The sequence below is a fragment of the Macadamia integrifolia genome, unplaced genomic scaffold (assembly GCF_013358625.1).
Source record: "Macadamia integrifolia cultivar HAES 741 unplaced genomic scaffold, SCU_Mint_v3 scaffold1974, whole genome shotgun sequence".
NCBI classification, from domain to species: Eukaryota; Viridiplantae; Streptophyta; class Magnoliopsida; order Proteales; family Proteaceae; genus Macadamia; species Macadamia integrifolia.
In genome coordinates, this window is record NW_024868445.1 from 41397 (window position 1) to 68542 (window position 27146).

The 27146-nt window shown below is 39.1% G+C and overlaps 2 protein-coding genes across 14 annotated transcripts in view; both read right to left on the reverse strand.

Moving 5' to 3' along the window:
• Nucleotides 1–1196: 1196 nt before the first annotated feature.
• LOC122065325 (coniferyl alcohol acyltransferase-like) lies at nucleotides 1197–4496 on the reverse strand. The gene is made up of 2 exons (XM_042629111.1): nucleotides 3874–4496; nucleotides 1197–2457 (listed from the first exon to the last, which is right to left on the reverse strand). Exons 1-2 carry the CDS (start codon nucleotides 4354–4356, stop codon nucleotides 1390–1392), a joined length of 1551 nt encoding a protein of 516 aa, XP_042485045.1. The 5' UTR covers nucleotides 4357–4496; the 3' UTR covers nucleotides 1197–1389.
• A 6384-nt stretch (nucleotides 4497–10880) lies between these two features.
• LOC122065327 overlaps nucleotides 10881–27146 on the reverse strand; it is a 41397-nt gene continuing 25131 nt past the window's right edge. For 11 of the 13 annotated variants that reach the window (XM_042629122.1, XM_042629114.1, XM_042629113.1 and 8 more), the window contains 7 exons: nucleotides 24807–24953; nucleotides 18509–19002; nucleotides 17129–17228; nucleotides 16904–16963; nucleotides 12138–12230; nucleotides 11910–12029; nucleotides 10881–11722 (listed from right to left, as the gene is read on the reverse strand). In XM_042629122.1, coding sequence (XP_042485056.1) covers nucleotides 11405–11722; nucleotides 11910–12029; nucleotides 12138–12230; nucleotides 16904–16963; nucleotides 17129–17228; nucleotides 18509–19002; nucleotides 24807–24953 — 1332 coding nt within the window. In that variant the 3' untranslated portion in view covers nucleotides 10881–11404. The remainder of the gene's footprint in view (nucleotides 11723–11909; nucleotides 12030–12137; nucleotides 12231–16903; nucleotides 16964–17128; nucleotides 17229–18508; nucleotides 19003–24806; nucleotides 24954–27146) is intronic. The other 2 variants (XM_042629126.1, XM_042629125.1) reach the window with 1 other exon arrangement.

The window sequence follows — 27146 nt, forward strand, 5'->3', positions numbered from 1 at the left end:
CCCCCTCTCTCTCTCTCTCTCTCTCTCTCTCTCTCTATAGATATATATATACATATATATATATATATATATATATATACATATATATATATATATATATATCCCTGGAAAAGGGAAATGTTATTTATATTTTCGCACCATGGGGAGAAGGGTTCCAATGATGGTCCTCTTGTTTAGGTAGGTGGAGGCTTCCTCTAGTCAACTGCTAATTGTTCAATATATAGGAACTCTTGGATCAGTTATGTTTCAATTTTCAGTTAATTTAATTCCATCTCCATTGTAAGACATACCATGTTGCACCCTTGTATTTTGAACTGATGAGGGAGTTATGTGAAAGATGATAGGTTATAAGTATGGTTTTGAAGTAGAAACTGAAACCTAGAACAATCCAGAAATTGACTGCATGGAAGTAGCAAACAAACAATCACATAATGCAATACAAAGATTTAAGTGGTTTGACTCGATCGCCTAAGTCTAAAGTGATAGTGAGATGAAAATTGCTTCACTCACATGGAGAGTAAAGTTATAGCCACTAGTCCTTACACCTTCTCTTGTTCAGAGAATCTTACTCGCTATAAAATCATGGCTAAACATATACATGCACAGTTTACTATAATATCCATATTACTCTAAAAAAATATCCAGCAGCCCTCGAACCCTTGCAGGGATTCCCCCCTTAAGAAGCATCAGCCAAATTAATCATCACCTATGAGAGCATGAGTAGTGCAATTCTTTTCGTGGATATATGGGGTTGATTATATGTTCAACATCTGGAATAATCTCCCAGCTTGTTCAAGCTCTGTCCTCTGTTGTCTTGAGCTTCCTAAAAAATTCACCTAAGCAGTATCCCATTAAAAGTGTTTGCCGCCTTTTCTTAAAAAAAAAAAAAAAAAAAAAAAAAAAAAAAAAAACAGAAAAAAAAAAAAAAAAACAAAAAACAAAAAAAAAAACAAAAAAAAAAACAAAAAAACAAAACAAAACAAAACCTAGCTGTATGGCAGAAAATGAGGGGAATATTTTTAATCTTTTCAATCTTCAAAGCAAAAAGTCAGCATTGATATGACGCAGGTTATATTAAGAAGGTGGTCGTATTATTTCTACTTTTATATTGAAGAAGTCACATTAATTACTTAATGCATGCATTGCAAACATACTACTATTTAGAAACACATGAACCATGTACGTACGCACAAATATAAAGCACCTATCCTAATTAATATTCTTGAAGAAACACTAATAATGAACAACACAGCATACAATAATCATAACCATGCATAGCAGACTAAACAATAAATAAAGGCCCATGAGGGCCATCATGATCTGATCAGAGGGTTACTACTTCACCATAGCTAGCTATGTAATAATATATTGGGAGGGTGGGTTTAAACTTTAGAGAAGAAGATAATCAGAAGTGAAGGGCCTAAAAATAGAAGCAGCCTGATCATCTGCCTCTAACAACTCCAAGTGGGATTTGAAGAGGTGCATGTACACCACCCAGTCTCCATTCTCATGCGAACTGGGCATTGGCATGACGTAGCCGGCATCCCCTTCCCATGGAAAATGGTAGGATCCAAACACAGGTTTACCCCAACCAAAGTCCACCTTTGACACTGGGAAGCGTTGGCCCGATGAAACTACTAATGCTGGTCCATCTTCAGTCCCTTTGCAGTATATCTTTGCCAGAGCTGGCTCCGGTCGATGTGCTTCCACCCAATCGATTAATCCCAGGAAGTGTTCCTTTGTGACTGCACTCTCCAAAAATCCGTGTACAGCTTTTGCTGCCCAACTTAGTGGTCTTGTCTTAAGCTCTTTGGCTGGGGCTTCTCCAAACGGTATTGAGAGAACATTTCCCAAATAACTACTCATTGGATCGCGATCATCACCACCTTTGCTGCTGCTGCTGCTGCCTAGTCTGCTTCTTCCATCAACTACGATGCCAATTTTACATTTCTTATTAGTATTATTGCCATCGTCATCATCAGAAACGACGCTTTTAGCTATGGTTTGCCACAATAATGCACTAAAGGATTCAAGCTTGCTTCTTCTGCTCTGCTGCTTGGATGGGGATGAGCTGCTGGCCTGTGACTGAATCCATTCAATGTCCTTGGCAGTGACATAATAGATGCGGCTGATCATAAGGTCATCATCATCATCATCATCATCATCTGGTTCTGGTTCTGGTTCTGGAGATGACGAATGTTCCTTCTTAGTATGAGCAGGAGGTGGTGGCGGTGGCAACTTGGATACAGGGACATACATGTCATCAAGGGATGGATCATAGCGCAATGGACGTGATGGATTGAGAAGTGATCGGCGAAGAGTTGGAACAAGAGATGTTGCTTTGAGTCGAGCAATTTCCGCCCATGCAACCAAGAACATGTTGGTTGAATAGGCATCTGCTATCCGGTGGTCGAACTTGCAGCCAACAACGATCCCTCCACATCTCAGCTCCGTTGCCTGTGCAACCATCCATGCATTATAGATCCAGCTGATCCCCAAAATATATATATATATATATATATCAATTTTACAAGTGTCGGTTCTCATTTCTTTCTTTTTTGTGCTCGGGCAAGTTTATCTTAATGAGCTATTGAGAAAAATTAAGCCCTAATATCCGTCAGATATTGCTTATAGTAGGAGCGTTAATGAGCGTGATTATTGTCCCAACCATTAGTGGAGAGGATCCCATATAAGCTCGGTAGTTAATTTCTCTTTAAAATATTTTGTTCATTAATTTGGATTTATCCGTATATGTAATTTGAATTGGAATCGCTTTTTCTTAATTTCTCCCTCTCCTAGACCCTTAATTTACAGTTTTTTTTTTTTTTTTTCTAATGGGAACAACTCATTCTCACTCATCCTCATTGTGTCACACAGACTTACCTATCCAACTCCAGATAAAGAGTACGTGGTGATAAATTTTAAATTCAAATTCAACCAAATATCTTCACGTAGGTCATCCATGTATACAATTCTAAACATTTTCAAGGTCCTAATGATCCTTCAAAAATCATATATATAGGCTAAAATTTGAAATAGGAGCAAGGGACTTTGAACTTTATCTAAGTCCTGCCTAGTCTACGTAATGAATCATTTTCATAAGCTCATTAAGACTGTTGTGGCAAATTTTATTTGTTTTCAGTAAAATGTTATAAAATAAGGGGAGGGTTCTTTAAGTAAGCGGCACAAGGGAGCACACCAATGATATGTGATAGAATTCTCTTATACATGAGAAGGCAACAAGATTATTTCACATGAGGAGGATAAAAATAAAAGAGGAGGGTATTGAAAGCTCAAATAAACTTTTGGCAGAGGGTTAGGCATGCTGACACTTTTCAAAAACTGCAAACTCTAATCACATGGTTAGACATAGTAAAACAAGGGGGTCTTTTCGAGAGAGAGAGAGAGAGATGACATATGTCGTGTATCTTAACAGTCGGCTAGCCTTATCCATACACATGGACCCTCTTACACGCCTCATAGGAGTGGTCATCACACCCTCAAAAGTCCAAGTTGAATCTGAGAAGTTATTTTCCAAAAAAAATTTTTTTTGATTGGCTCATTACAAAAAAGAAAGATTTTGAGAAGTCTTAAAGGGACAACTCCAAAAATACCTTTCCAAGTCTTCAGATACAAATATAACTTTTTTTTTGTGAACAAAAACTTGGCTGCAACCCTGGCAGGCTGGTAAAAGTCAGAGAAATGAAATCTCAGAGATAGGTGGGTATTTTCAAAACATATCCCTGGATTCCATTCCCTTCCTACAACCTGGCAGCAGTTAAATTTTTCTGGGCTTGTATCTCCTTTTAATTATTAAGTTGTGGGATGGTTGAACGGTTTAAAAAAATAAAAAAACAAAAAAAAAAACAAAACCTGAACGGAAAGGACGCCGGACTTCTTGTTGGGGACCAACTTTCCTTCGACTGTGGCATCTGGATTGTGGAGGTCGATGTGGCAGAGATCCACATCCGCATAAGCTTCGATGAAATCGACTCCTCGGTTGTTGCAGAGCAGCTCTGGCTCTCCAGCAGAATTGGTAACCAGTTCTCCGGCGAACAAGTAGTAAGACACCAGGGCCTGAGCAAGTGATTTCTTGAGAATGTTCACCATGGAACCGAATATTAATATTAAGTTATGATCATCATCATCATCTGTAGTAGGCGGCTGCTTTTTGTAACAGAAGAAAACGCCAACATCGAGAGCGGGAAGGAGCAAGTCGAGATTAGAGAGGGGTAGCCAATGCTCCTGCAACGGCAACGCCGCCTCTACCACCTCTTTCCTCTTCACTTCTACCTTGAAATCCTCGCACCTCCTCATTCCGTTTCCACCCCCCATTGCACTACTACTCAAACACATTCTCGATCGATCGATCTCTTTCACACAACAAACGCTCACCACTGTGATCAATTCCTCCCCCCGGCCACCCCGAGAGAGAGAGAGAGAGAGAGAGAGAGAGAGAGATTTCCAAAGCAAACAATACTCGTGTTATGGATTTTGAAAAGGGCGAGGGAGGTTGATCTGGTATTTATACAACTTTTGGAGAGAGACATAGGGGGATATTTAGGAGACTCCGGATCACCTATCCATCATCTCCCACCCTTCATCCCCCAACCCCACAGAACAGTGTCAGTAGGGGGATGAAGCATGGGAGATTGGTAGAGAGGTGACCATATGGACAGGTGAGCCACACTCGATATTTAGCGAGAAAGATTCTATTTTGTTAGAGAGAAAAAAGAACATATTTATTGGTGAGACAAATGGCATTTCATTTGAGCGAAATTTGGCTGCTGCCTAGGTTGCACCGTTGCAGCCAAGTAGTTGCAACCCTTGGTATCAACCTGGGAAATGGAATCTCAAGGGTAGGGGTGGGAAAATTCACCCAAGGTGGATATTTCCAAACATGCCCATGTGATTCTATTTCCTTGGCTGCTCCCATGGAGTTGCAGCTACTTGGGCAGCAACAAAAAATTATTCATTTTATTTCATTAGCTTGAATATACTCGTTTTTATGTGTTATGGTAAAAAGTTCTCATCACTGACACCATGCCACGTAGAGTCAATGGAACGACGCGAAGTCAAGTCTAGTAGGCCTTGGTTCAAGGCAAGTCGATCCGTGTGAGTGTGGCGGAGCTATATTCCTGATCAGTGCCCATTATCTAGGTCAAATATAGTGCGACCGACCCACATTCACGATTGGACTAGGTATCAAGTGACTAAATTGCGCTTGTGTGTGAGGGGTGGCATATGTGAACGGCCGAGCCATGACCAAACTACAATTGGGAGTCCAGGTAAGACAATATCTGAGCTAGGTCCGAGCGGTCAAATTATAACCACGCCCATAGGCCTGGCACTAAGTGGCCTGCTATTGGGTGCTCGACAGATGTAGGTTGGTAGTCGAGCTACCGAATGAAGGTAGCTCGACAGTTGATGTTTGTGGGATCCCTTGACGGGACAGACTCTCGATAACGGGACAATCCTAATCCAATACGTAACCTCCAAGCAAGGATTGGATACGTCCTAATCAGGAAAGGATACCCATATGGACTTCAGATCCTCCCTAGAAGAAATGAGATCTCTCGGTGCACGCTACAAGGAGCTCCCATAACTGGTATGTCTTCCAGATTCACTCTTCTATTATAACTCTTACTATGATTGGACTCCTACCAGAACTAGGAGACCTACTAAGTTGGGACTCTCTATTAACGTCGTTCCTCTACTATAAATATATAGGTAAGCCCCCTTCAAAGGGATCAAAACTTTTTTCCATTCATTTCTGAATTACTATTCGGACAAGGGCCTAACTTAAGCATCCGAGTCCCCCGTCAAATTAGTCCCACACTCACTCTCTTGTGTTTATTCCTCTGTGCAAGACACGAAAGCAATGTAGGGATAATTTCTAGTATTTGGGATTTTCAGTCATCCCTCCGACCTAGTATTATTGTATTGTGCCCTACTACATTTCAATTCAACTAAAAAAAAAGTGCAGAAAATATTTAGTAAGAAAAAATCTCAATTTAATTTCATCAACTCTAACTGGTCCTGGCCGGTTTGTATGTATTTGAGATTTAGTTCAGTCATCCATCCTACCACGACACTTAGTGGCCCTAGGCTTAGATGTAAGGGAATTTGATGATAAGTTTGAAATTTATTTCTTTTCTTCCCACTCTTCTTTTTAATTAAAGGCTTTGCATCTACATCTATGATTAAATCTAATTAATGGAAGAGGAGATCGAAGTTCTCAGATATATTATTGTTTGTCAATTTGATCACTCAGCTAGCTTCAGTCTTCGCATTTAAAATTATAATTATAAAAAAAAAAAAAAAAAAAAAGGTGGATGGAAGAAGAGTTTTAATTTAGTACTGAATCATAGGTGAAATTGCTAAGTAATATCCTTCCTTAAGATTAGTTCCTATAATATACTGTCGACCTAGCTATAATAGCTCTCCCTCACTAATTAATTATGTGCCGCAGTCCATAATCTTGTTATTAATTTGGCATATCTATTCCTATATCCCTCACTAACTATGTGTTACTACTTGATAGAGTGTGTTTCTCGACTACCCTTTTTATCTTTTTTCTGATAGAAACGTCGAATCTTTAGCTCATAGGATTTCTGATACATATTTGTGCTAACATATATCATATAGTTGGCTTTGTAGCCTAGCTAGCTAGTGCTGTTCAATAATTGATACGTATGCATGAGAGAGAGAGAGAGAGAGAGAGAGAGAGAGAGAGAGAGAGGATTGGTAATTACTATATAATCTTATAGATCATTTTTAGGTGGTAAATATTCCTACCTGAAAATGAATAAACGAAGAGGACAAGGGAGGCTTGAGAATCTTATGATGGATAACCTTACCCACCCTAACTTAATTTTGACCAGTACGTTGTAGTGGAAAGTTAATATGTATTTAGGCAAGACATTTGATCCTCCCTCGTTAATCGATCTCTATCTTAAAACATATGGAAATTTTAGGTATGACTACAATCAATGATCGTCCTCTGACAAGTTAACCCACCCACAAGACTTTAAAGTCAACAAATTACACCATCTCAAACTTTTTAGGGGGTTGAAGTTAGTTGTAATTAATTATATAAAAGAGAGAGGGGCCCCTTAATTTCCAGAATTATCTTCTGCAGATGAACCTTCTCCATCAGCCTGGCCACTAATTCATGATCGTCATCAAGTTGGCTTCATTTCCTCAACAATAATTGGGGTCTGATCGAGCTGTGGGGACCCACCTAGATCATGCTGAAAAGACAAGTGTTAATAATTTCAGATAGCAAAATAGATCTCTGTTGCTCTCTAGGAACTAAAACAAAAGTAGTACAACTATTCAACTGAGAAGCCAAACTTCATTCTAATACCTACGTTTACGAACAATATAGCTTGGATGGATGACCCATGCAAAATATGTAGCTTAATTTGGATGGATATATATATATATATATATATTTATACCACTTATTTAGAGTCAAATTAAATCGATCTATACAGTATCTCTACACCAGCAAATTAACTTGCAGTCCATGAATCATAGCTAGCTTCATTCGAGTTTGGTCTCTCTCTCTCTCTCTCTCTCTCTCTCCCCTAGTGCTACGTACAGGGTTTATATATATATATATATATATGTATATATATTATCATTCAGGAGAACATGTCACATGGGATCTTAGCTCGCTAGGTATTGGAAACCCCAAGAGGGGATTAAAGTACATATGATCTGATCAGCCCAAAAATCCTTTTCATGGCAGCATATGGGATGGTTCAAATTTTGTGGACAAATAACTTAAACCGCATTGCTCCCTGTGCACCTAATCAAGCTTTAGCTCAATTAGAGCTAGTCAACTGACAAAATAAAGCTTCAAGTAGTCTAAGCTAGCCAACCTAAAGATTACAAGACATGGACGACTGAAATTACATTGGTGCATAGATTTACACACATGGGATGATATTTAATTAAATTTAATGAACACATGACCGGTCCAAACACTATTCTTTCTATCTAATATAGCGGGAATCACGCCACATCATCATGTCGGAATTGTCAATTTTTTGGGGGATAGGAAAGATAACCTCCCCCAAAAACCCGATGAAACATATATTCTCCAAATGCCACAAAACATATTTTGTTTACATGCCATTGGACTGTTTTGTCACAGAATATCAGTGAAGTTAGCATCAGAGAGAGAGAGAGAGAGAGAGAGCTCAATTGCTCTCGTTACTTAGTTTGTCTTGGAGACAAAGTACTTACACTAGATGATTAGGTATTTTGGATTAAGCACATATAATGTTTTGCGCATTATTAATTAAACCTGCACCCACTTAATTATCAAAATCCATTTTAGCATATATATAAATGATGCACCCGCAACAATGAATGTCCCAAAATATAATTGCCCACTGATCAGGACTAGACAACTAAGCTAAGCTAGTACTAACAAGTAACAAGGGAGTTGTTGTCTCTATATATGTGCATATATATATATATATATATATAGGTTTTGGTTTTGGTTTTCGTGCATGATCATCAACACCACACAGCAGACAGGAGTGGAGTCAGGACAGACCTCCCACTTATGGACAATTATTAAGAGGCCTTGTACGTAATAGTTTAGTCCTATAACTAACTATACTAAGAGATCGATCACAGGGAAGGAAATTAGGTTGACACTAATTTGGAGGAGAATGAGAACCACCGTAAGCACCAGGGGGAATATCAATGATATTTAATTTGATATATGCATATAGTGATTCAGTTAACGTTTTTTTTTTCTCATCAAATATCCATCTGTTATTGTTGATCTTTCCTTGTTTTTATACTCGCAGTTGGGCCGGGTCGGGTCGGGTCGGGTCGATCAAGTCCAAGAATTTATTGATCTCAGAGATCGATGCTGATGGATTCGGTTTCTAAATGAAATAAACTAACTGTAAAACAAATTTAAAGAATCAGCTTTACGTGGTACGTAAACCAGTTCCATCAGCATGCCCTAGAAATTGTTATATATACATGCAAATGGATTAATAATACGTTATGGGTTTGGACAACCTTTGGAACCCACCAACTCCAATTACTAGTAAACCACTACTGCGTAGTGCGTAATCAGAGGTTAATGGGGAAGTAGGGCCCACAGTCCACCATTTGAGACGAGACACTTGGAGGTTCAGCTTGACTATACAATAAATTTCAACACCAACTAAAAAGACTGTCAAACTAAAGTGATATTGACAGCCAATAATTAAATTTCGGCCACTACAGCCAAATTTTGTGAACATTTGATATGATATATATATAGATTCTAGACACACATTTTGTATCTATTTGGTTAGTTTCAATGTCCCATCAGATGTAGTGCTAGTCTACCGTGGGGGGAAACTTATATAACCACTTTGAAAAGAGTCTGCCTGCAGAAGGACACCTTTTCCTAATAATTGGAGTTTTATTCCTTGAATCTATGGAAAAAAATGTTCCTATTTCCAAGAATATGAGGGAAAAAGGGAGTTAAAAATCAGAAATCCAAGTCTGATTCCTTTACCTTAAGGCTTAAGCCAAGTTCGGGTGGAATTACAGTGCAAAATTTACAATCCAAATGTGATTATAAGGACAGATTATCGGATCTCGGGAAAATGAAGAGATTCTTGGATTCACTCACTTTATCACCCCCTTAATTAGAATCATTGTGAGAGTTCGGGAAATTAATTACCCTTCTTGTCTGAGTGAAACAGTTAGGGTGACGTATCTCGTTAATTAGAGTGGTGGAATCCATCCAAATATGTCGTTCCATTGCCAGAAATATGATTCTTTTGCAAATCCAAATGCTGCCTCAGTACCATTTGGGATCCTTGTTTGGCCTGACAACATTTTCATGTAATAAGTAAAGCAGTCGAAATCTTTCCCAGAATCATATGACCATAGTTAATAAAAACGGAACAGAAAAAAAAAAAAAAACCTGAAACAAACAGTTGATGGTATACATAGTAAAACACTCTTTAACAATATAGGGGAAAAAGATTAGAATGGCAAATTAAAAGGATAAAGACCGTACGGATTTAAACGTATAGAATTAAAAAAAAAAGAAAAAAAAAGAGGGCAATATACTCATATAAATTGAGGAATTAATAACTGAATACCTAAATTAAATATTCAAAACAACTATAATATCCAAGATTAATACATACATATTTTATATCTCATTATAAGTTCCAAGACATCTCATCTAATATCATCCATCACTTCCAAATTCATACACCATAACCCAAAATAAATTCAAAGTCATGTTGAGCAATGTAGCTTGACTATGATGTAGTTCATTATTTCAAACGAAGTCAACACACTTCCAAAGTGATGTATTTAGGAGTCATTATTTTAGAAACATTTTTCAGCAGATGCATTTAATTATAACTCGATTTTGAGATCTGCATTGAACATGAGTTGGAGGTGATTCATGAGAAATGTAGCCCCAAGTAAATTTCACGTTGGTGAAAGAATCATAGAGAGAAAAATGGTCAGTTAAGTAGTCATTGTGTTCAACAAGTCTATTGTCTTAAAAAAAAACCTAAAAAACATAAATGCGTTTGGAACGTGTTCGAAACAAAAATTCTGATTGTTTGTCTCATTTTTCTCATATTATTAAGAAACCGGCACTAAAACACATTTAAGACCAACTTCTCGCAACAAAGAGATCAAAAGTTCAACTCTCCTTTGGGCTTGCCTATCTCCTCTCCCCCCACCCCCCCGCCCCTTTAAAAAAAAAAAAGAAAATTTAGAATGATAACAAAAAAAAAAAGGGGGGAACACCATTCTAAATACGTTTTTGCTAACTATACCCATGGCTTCTCATTGGCCAAACAGCAGCTACAAGCAATTGCACTTTAGAATGCTTAAAAAGCAGCAGAGATGAGTAAATTCTTTCCATAAGAGAAATTTACCTCGTGGTCCATAAGAAACAGATAAAAGCATCTGTACAACATTCCGATCGGAAACGGATTACAAACTTCCAACATTTCATACAAGTTTTCAGAACAATTTATTTATTATTATATGGCAAAATATATGAATCGCTTACAGATAAAGAGCTCCACCTTCCCAACAACAAAATTGACAGTAGGCTGAGTGCAGCTGAGGTTTAAGGTCATCAAGTGGAAGACCGAACAGCACCAGCTACACATATTTAGAATTGGAGACCAGCCCGCAGCTGTGATGAAGATTACAAGTAACCATATACGGCCAGAGAGAGGTGCTCTGGTTATTGGGACTGAGCAGAGATGGCATCAACAGAACTTCTTGTATCATCATTTTCCAGTTGGACATGATAACAAAGAAACTGCAACTCAACGTTAGCATGTCCAGAACCAATAAAATAGATTTCTGGGACACTTAAGGCCTGAGGAAGGAATGGCATTCACGGCAAGATTTCCTCAGGCAGAAAGAGGTAGCGGAAGCGGGAATCAAAAGGGAGGATGCCACAGTTGCGAGAGCCAAGGAAGCTCTGCCTCCTCTGAGACATGCACTGCTCAACAAAGGCTTCCTGCTGAGGTGGAAGGTACCGAGAGATCCACACAGCTAAATTAGAATCATCAACAAAACCCCTGGCAAAGCAGTGCAGCATCTTTGGCACAAGGAGCCTCCCCTTGCTGCTCACCCCAACAGAAGCTCGAATGAAGTCACGCTGTGCTTCTTGAAGCTCTTCCCTCACATTGTTGGCAGTGTAGATTTTTACCTGCATGGCCAGTACTGTTTCCCTCAGACTTAATATATCCAAAGTTCCTAATATTAGAAACTATTAGAAACAAAGCAAATCCTTGTTGACTGAGAAAGTTCCAAAGCCAGCACCAAAACTTAATTCAAACACCGGAATTCATTATTTAATAAATCAAAAAGAAGCCAAAAAAGGTAGACACCATTACCGCAGGAGAAGAGTACATCCCACAGCTCAAAGCAAATACTACAAATGGTTCAAAGGTATCAATTGAGAACTTTCGCTGTTCTACTGATACCTTCAGCTTGTGAAGAGCAAGTAGTAATGCCTGAAAGCATAACCAGCTTTGAGACATTAATCATAGAATATGGGTAAAGACCAAAAAATTACGCAGAGCATAGAAGAAAAATTACTAATGATATATTCAAGCTCATACAGTTTGAGGCCTATGGACTGGTGGTTTCATCTTCAAAATTACATACTCAATAGCAGCAGCATTGAAAGAATGGCCCCCAACAGTGTATGCTGCCTGAAAAGAAAAACAAAAAATGCATAAGTATCTGTTTAGGAATCCTGTTTCATCAAACTAAAGCTCTACATTTTTCTTTAAAACAAGAAAATAATAAAGTGGCTGAATACCCATTTATTTAGTCGGAGATCAATGTATACATTTATTAGCCATTGAATGGAAAAGGAAAATTTTGAGTTATATATATATATATATATATGCATCTCTTCGGCCTCTTGAACGAGCATAAGCTCCTCAGGAGACAAATGGATTTGGAGGATCAGGTCCTTTACAGTAAGATACTTTTTCTTCTTTTAAATAAAGGCCTTACTTAGGAAGCAAAAAAACAAAACTGGCATGAACATGTTTCTCCTATGGTGGTAGATAAAAAAAAATGTTAATTATAGACCACGAATTTACATATAGAGTAGACCATAATTTACATATAGAATAAAAATATCAAGTACAGCAGAGAGGAAAATATGCTAAACTTATCGCTTTGTTAGATTTATATAGTGTGATTAAAGCATTTTGCCTCCATATGAAACAAGTGAGGTCATACCTATGAGATAGTAATGATTCATTTGCACCATGATCAGATATACAGTACAAGCCTAGGCAGTACAACAACAACAACAAACTTAACCTTATTCCAACTTAATGGAGTAGGCTACATGGATCCATACAAAACAAAAAAGTCCAAATAGGAATGAAGGGGGGAGAGATGGGAAGATGAGAGATGAGAAAAGAAATATAAGAGTAAGAGGAAAGAGGCACTACCCAAAAGTTAGGAAAATCTCAACTAAATGGGGTTGGCTACATGGATCCTTGCTCTCCAAAAGGCTCAATCCAAGGTCATAGTGGAGACAAGACCAAGACTATGCATGTCATTCATCACTACTTCGTCTATGGTCTTTTAGGCCTGCCCCTAGCTCTTTTGGCTCCTTGAATCTGGTTCCGATCACTCCTCCTTACTGGGGCATCCTCAGGCCTCCTTTGGATATGGTCATACCACCTCAAACGACTTTCACAGAGCTTGTAGTTGATCAGGGCCACTCCCAAAAACAGCTCTAGTATGCTCATTCCTTACTTTATCCTTCTTAGTTTTACCGCACATCCATCTTAATATCCTCATCTTAGCTACACATAGTTTCTCAATCTAACTCTTCTTGACGACCCAACATTCTGCCCCATACATCATAGTTGGACGCACAACAGTCCTATAGAATTTTCCCTTGAGCTTTAGAGGGATACGTAGATCACATAGGACTCCAGATGCACCTCTCCACTTCATCCATCCCACTTAATTCTCTGTGAGATATCATCATCTATGTCACCTTCTTCATTTATGGTAGACCTCAAATATCTAAAATAGTCACTTTGAGGAACATCTGTCCCCTCAATTTTCACCATATCGTTATGCATTATAGAGTGGCTAAAGTTACACTTGACATACTCCATCTTCAATCTACCAATCTGAAAACCTCTTGTTTCCAATTTTGATCTCCAAAGCTCCAACTTAGTGTCAATCCCCACATTGGTCTCATCCACTAAAACGATGTAATCTACGAAAAGCATACACCAAGGGGCCTCATCTAAAATGCTCTTGGTTAATTCATCCAGGGATCATATGAAAGATGGTTACTTTTCCAGTATGTTACAGAACATTGAATGGTATGATGGTGTAGGAAAAAATAAAATAGCTAAGAGAGGATATATAGTCTCTCTTAGTGTTGAGAATATAGGGTTGGAATTTTTGTTATAGCACTTTCCAGTCAAGGGATTATTTGTAATTATTCTTAAGTATTGTCCTTAGTTTCCATTAAGGGTTATTGTCCTTGTAATTATGCAAAGTCTATAGTGTAAGTGAGCATACTGCCCTAATGGTTAGGCTAATCTAGTCTATCCGTACTGATGGCCTTTTCTTCTCCTCTCTTCTACATTTGCAGGCACTGGTTTCAGTTATTGGATTTGTCACATGGTATCAAAGCAGGTTTGATCAGTAGGTTGCAATCGTTTCTTCTCTTAGCTGTTTTGAGATTCCCTTTTAAGGTTCTTCATTGTGGTGTGCAGCCACCATTGCCGGTGTTCTTATTCTGTCCATGATGTAGTTCCTTGTTGAATCAATTTGAAAACCAACTCAATCAAAGATGGCTAAGAGAGGCAGCTCAAGCATCCAATGCATAAGGCTGGTGAGTTTTTACTTTATTCACCTCAATTCAACTTGTCATTTAGTTCCTAATTGACTAGTTTGCATTGTTTTCAGCATAATATCTGAATCCCAAGTACTAATACAAGCACAAACTTGGGATGAGTCAAGATTTAATAGATGCAGTAACAAGGGTGGAGGAAAAGCTAGAGCCAAATTCAAATGGACAGTCCATTTGCAATCCAGAGGTGAGACTAGTACTTTGTTTGGTACTTAAGAACTCAAGGAATTATAAAATTGGTATTAGTGTTAACACTAGTACCAAACATTGAAATGTATATAGATAAGAACCTTCAGGGATGCCACTTGGGAGTTTCAGCTGGGCAATGGCAATTTTGGTTGGGATAACATTGTTCTTGGTAGGCCCAATCACCTTAGTTTTTTCATCCACATTTAATTATGAATCATCATTTACCATCACCTAACAATACTCTTTAATGCTATTATGTAGCCAAAGGGTGAGTGTTATATGGAGGAGACTCGCCCAACCTGAGTAGGATAGCAATTAAAGTGCTCTTTCAAACATGTTCTGCCTCCGAATGTGAGCACAACTGGAGTACGTTCTCCCTTATACACTCCAAGAGGCCGAACCCATTGGGTGCCAAGTGGCTTGAGGACTTGGTCTATGACTCTATATGTATTATAATATGAGATTGATAGGAGCACATACGCCTTGGCACGGACAACAATTCAACTCCAACCAAGTTTAGAAAAATCTTCCATCTGGAAGAAGAGGAGGATCTTCTTTACGAGTGGGTGAAGGATCGAGGTGCGCCTCTGTTAGATGAGGCTGAGTGTCGACCCAAGAACCCAAATTGATTCACAGATAGGTGCTAATGTCAAGGAGTATATGGCGTAAGAGGAAAAAGTTCACTCATAGACCCCCCATCCATTTGAGTTCCAGCCTGGTGTAGACAATGACAAAGACATTGAGTGGTCACACTCCTCGGACGAAACTAGCACACCTTCCCCAACTAAGGCCCATGATGATGGTAGTGATGGTGGTGGTTATGTTGGTTATGATGATGGTGATAGACTTGCAACCTTACGCAAGGTGCATGACCAGATGATGCAGGACATAAAGCCAAAGCCAGAGCCCATCAAATTCACAGGTGAGACTTGGTTCAATCACGCCACGCAAGATCAAGAACAAGGTGCACATATCGGTAAAGGCTACACTCGAGGTCCACGCAAGCAGTTCAGAGTTCAGACTTTAGGAGGAGGTAGTTGGGATAGGCATGGATGGATCGACCTTATCTGGCACGCTAAAAACTATGAATTCAGAGGGAGAGTAGAGGATCCAGCCATTGGCATGCACCATACTTCATAGGAGAGGACCCAGTCCAAAACATCATGGTGATAGTTTCTTTGAGAGCATTGGTTTAGTATCACATGTTGGGTATGGTGGATATACTGGTGGAACATCCTTTGAGAGCACCAGTTCAACATTTGGCTATGACGGTGTCTATGGTGGATCTTTAAGTTCATTCCCCAACATTGTGTATGGGAGTGGGTTATGTGTTTGGACATCTTCCATTGACAGCATCTTCTCGTATCCAGCCCAACCATTTGTGTCGACTCCATCGAGTTTCTGTTTCAGTGAAACAATCCTAGGTTAAGATACCTCTGGTGTGCTGATGATGTGACTTATAGGTGGGTTATCATGGACTATCAAATAAACTTGGAAAATACATTCGTAGGAGCATCAACAACATCTTCAGTGGTACGTAGCTCGTGGTTAAACCCACCAAGAATCTCTATGTATTGAGTGGTGAGTGTTGTACACTTGTATTTCCCTAATCTAATGTACGTTTTGACTGTTTTAATTGCATACTTACCTTCTAATAGCTAAATTATATTTAGTCAGTGTTTATAATAGGGCTAGTGTACAACAGTGCAGCACTCAAGGGCACTAGCAAACTTGGGTCCAAACCACAAGTACCTTTTTAGGTGGTTTTTATGAAATTCATGAAATATGTATAAAATGATAAAAATAGGGAACATAAAAAAAAGGTCAAAAAAAATGTTGAAGGCCTCGAAACCTAGGTTCGAATTTGGCCCAGAAAAATCCCAGGTTTCAGTTTTGGCTGGGTCAAAACCCAAAACCTGGAACATTGGCTCCTGGCCCTGGCTGCCTGCTGTTATGCTCTACTGTTGTACTTTATTCCCTGCAATAAAATTTCTTTGTTAAATATAGCTGCAGAATTGACATCAAATCATAGTTGTCAAGGTGTCGCCTAGGCAACGTGTAGGCAATGAAGCGGCTTTGTCTGGACTGGCGCTTTACTGGTGTCGCCTTGATTTTTACCCCCTTGACCGCCTTGTTCGCCTAGGCGCCGTGGCAACTATGCATCAATTACCTAAGTGATAAAATTTTGACGAGCTGATATATAAAAGATGTCATCTACCAATGCCTTTGCAGGGATGATACCAAATTCCAGAACGAAAGGAAATAATAAAGAGTTCAGCATATTACAAGCCACACCTTTTGCATCAAAGAGAACAGTTTCAAGTCACTTCTAGGGACTCCATATGCCAAATAAGCCTGTAAGAAACCAGATACCATGTATGAGAAGGAAGAAAGCTACTCATAATTCTCTCAAAGTATCTTTCCATCTTTAATTAACTGAGACTCAACAATTAAATTAGCTTATTTTGTAAAGTCGATCAAAAACTACACATGCAATAAGAATTAAGTCAAAAGACATACATGCATAATCAGTGCATTATATAAGTTGATCCAGAAAGCCAGCTTTTCATCACTGCTCAAGTGGATGGGATTCACTTTGGCCAGTTGCTCAACAAGAGATCTGTTCTTTAAAAAATGTCACCATTAAAAAACTTTATTAGACACTCTTAAGGAAAAAGGGAAAAGAGTATTCAAAGCTAACTCTTGAGTGTAGATATGCCAAAGATCGATTGATCTCATTATAATGTGAGAGAAAAAAGGTAGATAAAGCAACTTTAGTGAATAAATCCAAAAATGAAATACACCTGATATTTGAATTATCAACAATGCAAGCAGGAAAGCATGCCTTGAAAGGTTAACCATTGAATTTTTTAGATCTAGTTATGGAAATTTCATTGATTTGCAACATTTTCTCTTCAATGACAATGGAGATGGGGCAACCACTATGATAAGGTAAGCATGAAGTCATAAACCACTAATCTGGAAGTCTAGGAACAACAAAATCAATAAATAAACATTGAGAAAAGAAAAAATAATTGGATAATTGAAATAGAAATCACATTAAAAAGCAGCTCCACCTCCAACCATAGATTTAAAACTGGGAAAATTGATTCACTTGCTCACTAGCCAATCCAAGTTAATCAATGATCTGCCCGAATGCCCACATGGATCATCAAATTGATATTAAAATAACCTTTAATTACAAAAATATGAAAAATCAAAACTGTATGAGGAACATAGGAAAAATGCAAATTTATAGAGGGAGATGCTGGATTCATTGAAGGACTGGGTCAACAGATTTATGGCCCTGGGCATGGTCGGTAGACTTGGGTTGGCAAGTACAAATCAAGTCAGAAACTGTGGTCCCTCCAAGACCCCATTCAAGGCATGCTGAAAGCTTGATGCAACACATTTATAACTCAAGCATGGGACACGGCATGTTTTAGGACGAATTTTTGTTACACCAGAGAATGAAGACAGTTGATATATGTTTCTGAAATCATGTAAGAGAGAAAGAGATGTACCTAGGTGGGTGAGTAGCAGAGTTCACCTAAAGAAAACAGGAAGGCTCCAATTCAGCCAATGGATCATCTAAGGTTTCATAGTTTAGGGCCAAAGTTGCAATTATTCCCATTTTTTTCCATTGCCAAATTGAATTGGACAATTCTGATTTACGTGATTTATTTTCCTGATCCACTAGGTCAATATTTCAAGTTGGAAATCTGCAACAGCTGGATCAAGTTGAGGGAGAGAGTCAGCCAGATGACAAACTGCTTCAATGGACTGGCCGATTCCCAAGTTGACTCATGAGTTTTAAAGCTAAGACTTCCACAGAAGGAATATTGACCGAAGATTCCAACCAGGAAAAGCCCAACCCAGAAGAGAAGTATGACACCTCACCTGAATCTCCGTAGTGCTCCAGCAGCATATTCCAGTTGTTTCTTCCCTACTGACATCCACGAAACCTCAACTGCTGACCCATAGGTTCCAATGTCTGCCCAGCATAATTTACCACGGACTCTATAAGGATCACAAACATTCTCCACAGCCAACACCTCAGCATTACATTGTAGATCAACTTGTGGACTCTGTACCCATGATGAAACCATGGAGCGTTCAGATAATGACCATGGCAACAAATTGGAAAGATGTCTATGTGGAGATAAAGGGGACTTTTGGATTTCAAATGTAGATGAATTGGATGATCCAACAGAAGAACCCGCCAGCGATATAAATATGTTTCTCATACACCGAACCATTTCCTCTGATAGCTGATTAGGGTTATTCCAGAGGCCCTTACTTGGCATCTCTTTACTAAGCTTCCCTACCACATGTGGAAACATTTGCCTGGATACTTTCTTGTCTTGGACAGTCACACCGGAGGCCACTGCATCCTGATGCAAAAAGTATTGAACATTTAGCCAATGACAAAAGAATTCAGGGAGGAAAGAAATAAGTTCCCTTCTTGCCTAAGATGTTTCACTAACTACATAATAAAGTGATAAGGTTGATGACTTTCAAGTTTCAACATATATGAAATGACAGAAAAGCTGGATGAAATTAACCCACCAGTCATATCAATTACCTCTACAGTTTCAATAAGGTAACCAGATCTTAAGCAGGACCAAATACAAATACACAAGTCTGTGCCCTTATCACTTGTCACATGTCCCACCATGAGACGATCAGGTTCAGGACGACATGTTAGGGTTTCAATCTAGGAGATCAACTAAAACAAACATCAGCATTATAGGTTTGTATTCTCATATTAGGCGTAAACTAGTAAGCATAAAGTAAGGAATGAACATATTAGAGCTGTTTTGAGAGTGACCCCGATCAATGACAAGCTCTGTGAAATTTGTTTGAGGTGGTATGGTCATGCCTAAAGGAGGCATGAGGATGCCCCAGTAAGGAGGAGTGATCGGATCCAGATTAAAGGAGCCGAAAGAGCTAGGGGCAGGCCTAAAATGACCATAGACGAAGTGGTGAGGAATGACATGCATAGCGTTGGTCTTGTCCCCACTATGACCTTGGATAGAACCTTTTAGAGAGCAAGGATCTATGAAGCCGACCCCATTTAGCTGATATTTTCCTAAATTTTGGGTTGTGCCTCTTTCCACTCACTCTCATATTTCTTTTCTCATCTCTCATCTTCCCATCTCTCCCGTCCTCCACTCCTATATGGACTTTTCAATTTTGTTTTGTATGGATCCATGTAGCCGACCCCATTAAGTTGGGATAAGGCTAAGTTTGTCATTGTTGTTGTTATTCTCATATTAGGCATTACTAGCATACTTTTATCATATCAATATGATATGGCTTCTATGTTGCATCCAAACATAATTATATATGTAAACAACAACACTAGGGTAGAATGCTTGAATGACCAAAGAGGTCAATCAAGCCTTGATTTATAATAGAAAAACATAAAACAAAAGGGAAGAAAATTACAAGTTTGCCATCCCCTCTAGCCAAATCTCATTAATTGTCAATTAGAGGGAAAAGCCCAGGGCACCCTAAATTACATAATCTAACACTCCCACTCAAGTTGGAGCAAAGATGTAACACATGCCCAACTTGACTAAACAAAGATGAAACAATTTTTCTCCTAATCCCTTAGTGAACACATCAACTAACTAATCACCAAGCTTCACAAAAGGAACACATATTAACCTAGCATCTAACTTCTCTTTGATGAAGTGTCTGTCAATCTCTACGTGCTTGGTACTATCATGCTACACTGGGTTGTGGGCAATGTTGATAGCAGCATTGTTATCACAGTAGAGCATCATGGGGAGACGAACAAGAACACCAATATCTTCCAATAAGTTGTGCAATCATAATAACTCACAAATCCCTTGTGCTATGGCACGAAATTCAGCTTCAGCACCGGATCTAGCCACCACATTTTGCTTCTTGTTGTGCCAAATGACAAGGTTCCCACCCACGAAGGTACAATAACCTGAGATGGACTTTTTGTCAGGGAAGCCAACCCAATCAGCATATGTATAGGCTTCAACTTTGAAGTGGTTATGAGGAGACAAGAGGATCCCTTTTCCAAGAGCGTACTTCAAGTATTGCAGGATATGCAAAACAACTTCCATATGAGAGAAATAAGGATCATACATAAACTGACGTAGCAATATCAACCCTTGTATACGAGAGATAGATCAATTCACCATCTTTTCCCTTGAGCCGGGTTAGGTACTAGCTTCCATAGGAGTGTTAGAAGGATGACAACCAAATAAACTAGTCTCAGATAATAGATCGAGGATGTACTTCCTCTGGGAGAGAAAAATGCCTTTTGAAGACCGAGCAATTTCAATCCCAAGAAAGTACCTAAGTTTTCCAAGATACTTTATTTCAAACTCACAGCCAAGAAAACCCCTAAGATAACCAATCTCAGCACTTTCATTTCCAGTCACCACGATGTCATCCATATAAGCAATGAGCATGGTGATCTTATCACCAGATAGTGTGTGGTCAACATTGCTTTGCTTATACCCCACAGAAGTTATTGCCTTGTGAAATCTCTCAAACCATACTCTAGGTTATTGCTTTAACCCATAGAGAGCACGCTTCCACGCTTTCACTTGCAGGCATTTCTTCCATCATTGTTGCCTTCCATTTTTCATCTGCAAACCTTCCTGCCAATTCTGGGGAATACAAATAAAAGAAAGAGAAGAAACAAAATTGCGATAGGAGGGAGAAAGGGAATCACAATAAACAACATGGGATATGAGATGTTGGGTACAAGTTCTAGTGTCTTTCCGAAGAGCAATAGGTAGGGGTGTCAATCGGTTGGTTCGGTTCGATTTCGGTCGGGTTGAATCTATTTTGGTTTAGGAATGAGGGAGACCAAAACCAATCCGTTAAGGAACTTCAGTTTTCAGTCGGTTTTGGTTTTGGTTTCGGTCCGGTTTGGTTTCGGTTTATTTTGGTTTTTCAATAGGGTTAATACCGGTTTAGATCGGTTTATTATTGGGATTGAACCATAATGAAATCTTACATTCATAACTTATAGTGACAAGATTTGACGAAAAAAAAACACTTTAAATTTATTATTAAATCATGGTTTATCGTTGTAAGGGAAAGATGACTAATATTGAAACCAATGGATAACAAATTACTAAGAAGATAACTAAAATTGAAATCACAAAATGAACCCTATTATCCAATCGTTCATTTAACTATCCAACTAGTTTTGTATAGTGAACAAAGAAATCAATGAAAGCATTATTACAATTTACAAATCAATTTCTCTATTCATAACCTAATATTCAATGATTTGTAATAATTCTCCTTACAATAAAAAAATTTCTCACTAATATTGTAAAAAATGGATGGTCAATTCACCAATTTATAATCTCATAATCATTTATTTTTTTATCGGTTTTATTCGGTTTGGTTTCGTTTTGATTATTGTTCGGTTCGGTTTGGACCAGTTTCAGCCAGTCCCAACATACCTCAGTCCAAAACCAATCCAATAAGGATCGGTTTGGTTTCGTTTGGTTTGGTTTGGGCTGGGCTAGGTTTTGACACCCCTAGCAATAGCTTTCTCAAGAGAAGAAATTATATTTGATGAAGTGCTAGGCTCTGGATCTAGGACTGGTAATGGGATGTGCAGAGGTGCTCTAGTGATGGTGGTCTGAAGTTGCTTATTTCTGGTGTAGCCCTACGATAGACCTGAAGGTATGAATCACCAATCTGCCTCTGAAATTCACCAATGGTCTTCTGAACTGGAGACATTTCCCCTATGGTACCTATCGTATCGTATCAGTGCATATCGGTATATATCGTAGGATATATATCGATACGAAAGGATTTTAAAAATTCCATGTATCGTATCGGTGTGTATCGTATCGGTCAACTAAATTTAAGATACATATCGAAGGGTATCGTATTGGTATCGGAGATACTTTAAATCCTGTGCGCTACGGTCATGTAATGGCCAAGACGGGTAATTTTTCAGAAAAAAAAAACGATATTTTTAGGGGTTTATGTTCCAAAGTTGATCCCAGCCATATTTCTCTCTAACTAAAGTGGAAATCAAGGTTGGGAACAAGGATTTTACATTTATGAGACAACTACAAACCTTGAATTCTTAGTGCGATACCCTCAATTTAATGTTTATGCATAATACATGTTATCAATAGCTTTTTTTAACAAAAATTTTATGCAAAGATGTTTAAAAAAATGTTTCCTATCCATTTATGTGAGTATCTTTAGCGTATTTTAGTATATCTCCGATACGATATGATACTCTCCGATACTTATCTTAATTTTGGCCGACCAATACCGATACTTTAATCCTTGAGCGCACTGTATCGATACATACCGATACGTACCGATCGATACATACCGATACGTACCGATCGATACATACCGATACGTACCGATTGATACATACCGATATGTACATTTCACCTCAATTTTATATTTTCCATGGAGTATTGGTACGTATCGTATCGTATTAGTGCATATCGGTATGTATCGTAGGATATTTATTGATACGAAAGGATTTTAAAAATTCCATGTATCGTATCGGTCGGCTAAATTTAAGATACGTATCAGAGGTTATCGTCTCGGTATCGGAGATACTTTAAACCCTGCTCTTACCTCCATTTGGTCCTCCCTTCCTCCTTCCCATCCCCTCTTTAGGTACTTGTGATCGATTGATCGTGTCATCTAGTCCCCCGACCCCTCAGGTTTTTTCTCTTTTTCTCTTTAGCCTAGAATATCATCCACTCACACTCCCCGTCATAGCTTCTCCTCCTAGAGGGCCATCTCCGACTGTTTCCGAACCCAAACATTCCTCCTCTCCCATCACATCAATGTCCCTTTTTCATGCTACCTTTGCTGGAATGGGATTAAAAACACTGATCACTTATCCTTTGAGTGCCCCTTCTCCTCTTTTCTGGAAGAATGCCCTTTCTAAATGCTAGCTTGGTAAGAGAAGAATTCTCCCTCTTAGTAAAGAACGGATTTGGGTTGACATGACCTTCAGGGGCTCCTTCATCTGCAACACTGTGGGAAAGCTCGCATTCAGTGCCACCATTAGCCACCTTTGGATGCAGCGTAATCTAAAAAGATGGACCACCAATTCTAGGTCCTTTGACATGATTTGGAATGCCATCTTCTTTGATGTCAACTCCAAGGCTCGATTGCTCCCCTTGGGGCATCCCCGTGACTACCCTAGGAACCGGTTGATTGTAGCTTCTTGGGGCCTATCCCCTCCTTCCTTTGCCACCGCCGGTCCCATTTTTTGGGCTTGTATCATTCTCCCCCCCCCTCCTTTTGTCTTTTTTTCCCCTAGGGGTTGCACATTCCTTCTCTTTTCCCTCTCTTGGTGATGAATTTATTATTCACCAAAAAAAAAAATGACAACACTAACTGCATGACACCCTCAACTGCCATTAGAGCAACAGTGCGCACGCTTGACCATGTGAAAGTCGCATTTGCAAAGGAAAATCCACCAATCTGCATCTTGTACCTTATTCCAAAACCATTTAGAATTCAAATTTGATGCGACAAACAGGAAACGGCAGAATACCACAAAAAATATTGAAAATGGATTTCATTCACTATTTTTCAGGAGTTAAATAAAACAATATTAGTGTAAGAATTAAACACTGAAATTCTGACACAAAATATTCCAAATTCAACCGTTTTTGCATAATTGCTAAATCTTAACTATACTATATATATATATATATATTAATCACACCTACATAATATAGGATTGGGTGTGGTGTGGATATAAGGTATGGTCTGTGTTCAGGACCCAGCATCAATTGATACAGAAATGTTAAAACTCCATGGTTGAATTTGTTGCATCAAATATATAATCTCTCAAATATCTGAAATACTTATGGTCAACTACATGAATCTTATTTTGCTATTCCATGCAAGATAGGGCCATGTTTTCTTTGGAATTCTTAACAATGTGATGCAAGATCAATTGCATTGCATCAATTGCACACTCTTATGACTAAAGGTTTCATTCATGGATATGAATATAGAAATGCATTTAAGTTATGAATGATGTGTCCATGTGCCCTTCCAAGCTGGTAGATCAGCACTCCCATGGTCCCATCTACTAAAGTTAATCTTCAAGTCCAAGAAATTCAAAAATCATTTGCTCCCATAGCCATGTTAGGAGTTCCATTACAAAGGCAAGGGAAAGAGAGAGATATACTCCTGTTGTTGAGGGTGTGCAAGATGATCTGCTAGTCGCTTCCAACGGTTGGGCGCTTGGTTCCAGGAAAGGGAATTCTTCACAAGTCACATGGAGATCAGAATCTTCAAATATCGGATGCTTAAAACAGGTAAACAAAGTCGAGTTCTGCAAAATACACGAATAAACTATCATTAATTAGAGAGAGAGAGAGAGCATTGATAAACATGATGCAACTCCACACAAAACCAAAATGGGTGTAAGAAAATTCAGCATAGGATCTTGTTGGGGTACGATGTCTTGTATTCTTCAAAGTCGTTTACTGAGGGCAATTACGGTATTTTTGCTATATATGCGTAGCGAGGTTCGCTTTCTCTGTAAGCAATCTGAGAGAGGTGTGAAGACGAGCGTTGTTACCCTATTCTCCATTAATGGTGAAGTAGGGATCTCATCTTACCGAGAATGTAGGCAATCTCGCCGAACCACGTAAATTTGTGTGCATTGTTAGTTCTTGTTTTACATTCTTTTCCGCATCGTTTTAGGGTTGTGTTTCTACAAATCTATATCTAAATAAAATCCAAAGACCAATATCCAAAACCCAGGCTAATTTTAGTTTTCCAAGCCAAGCATCTCAAGTTCGTAAGTATTGACGGTTTCAATTTCAGGATAATGATGTAGGAAACAGCGATTTGTTTATAACACTATGGTATATAGATAGGGGGTGCGTGTATTCAAGAGAGAAAATATATATATATATATATATATATATTTAATGAATAAATAGTTCATTACCAAGAAGAAGAATATACAACGTAAAAGGAGGGGAGCTAAATAGAACAAGTCCTCAAAGGAGGGGAAAACAAGGGACCTATGCCCGACTAAAGAGGGTGAACATCAAGGGGGGAGATAGTAGAGGAAGGGAGACCCCAGGAGACAACAATAAGCCTGTTCCTTGGGGAGTCGCGCATCGGATGAAGACAAAGACAGCTCAACTCGGAGCGAACATCAAAGTAAATGGAATTCCAAATCTTATCAAAAGAACGGGAGTTGGAAGTCCATCTACTAAGATTACACTCCATCCATAGATGGTTGATGGTGGCGCAAAGGCGAGCTTTCTTGTAGTGTCACAAATGCTAGAGCCTTCGAAGGTCATGTCAACCCAGATCCATTTGCGAGCAAGGGGAGCATAGGCCGGCGAGAGGGCCAGTAGGAATGAAGGACCCTCTTCCAGACAGAAGCAAAGATGGGTAGGAAAAGAAAAGATGATTAACATCTTCAATGCCATTCCAACACGGTCAGCGAGAGGAGGGGACATGGATGTGTCGGAATATGAGAAAGGACTGTGTAGGAAGGCAGTGGGAGAGAGCCTGCCAAGCAGTAAAGCTATGGCAAGGGATATGCCCTTTGAACCAAATGGTTTTATGCCAAGGAATGGAAGCCTTATAAAAGGATGAGGTCCTAGGCAGAGGCAGAAATGAACTAACCCGAGGGGGAGGGGAGCCATTTTACCTTATCCTCTAATCCTCCGCGACCAAGGGGAATGGCGGGAGAGTGGACCAGAGATCAGCAAGAGAGGGAGGAGAGGCAGGAGAAATGCACCATGGAAGAGGATGGAGGCAACCCTAGAGGATCTGGTCGAACCATAGGAGAAGATGATTCTAGGAGTGACCAGATGAAGAAGGATACAAGAGGGGTGCCGAGGATCCAACCAGAGAGAGGTGGTGGACCCGTTGCCAATGAAGTAGGAGATGGCAGGAAGAGCAAGATGTCTGAAGTTAAGGATATTGCGCCAAATCCAAGAGGCATCAGGGGAGAGGGAGGCAGTCCAAAGGGAGTCATTCTTAAGAGGGGGGAAAAGTAAACCCAAGAGACCCAGATACTATGCTGCTTGGAGGCGATTTTCCATATGAACTTCAAAATGCCAACCGAGTTGACATCATTGATTTTCCTAAAGCCAAGACCCCCTTCAGCTTTAGGGCGACAAACTTTGGACCAGCCATGGTTCAAGATCTCGGCAAGATATCGATGAGATCTCCTTTTTTTAATTTAGCAAGACAAGATAGGCGAGGTGTAAAAACAACAAGATCTCGACAAAGTGCAAACTCGGTAACATCTTGCTAAGATCTCACCTCTATCTACTTTTTAGAAGAAAAAACACCAAGGAGCAAGAATTTTGGTGCTTTTGCTTGAGGATCTCCATCCTACACTCATTGAAGCATAAAGAGTAAAGAATATTACCTCCTCATCCACATTTGGAGTTACTTTTCTTCTCAATAACCATTTTAGATTAAAAAAAATTCTTCTCAAACCCATTTTCAAATGTATGCTAATGTGACTCATCAGTCATCAATGTTAATTGTT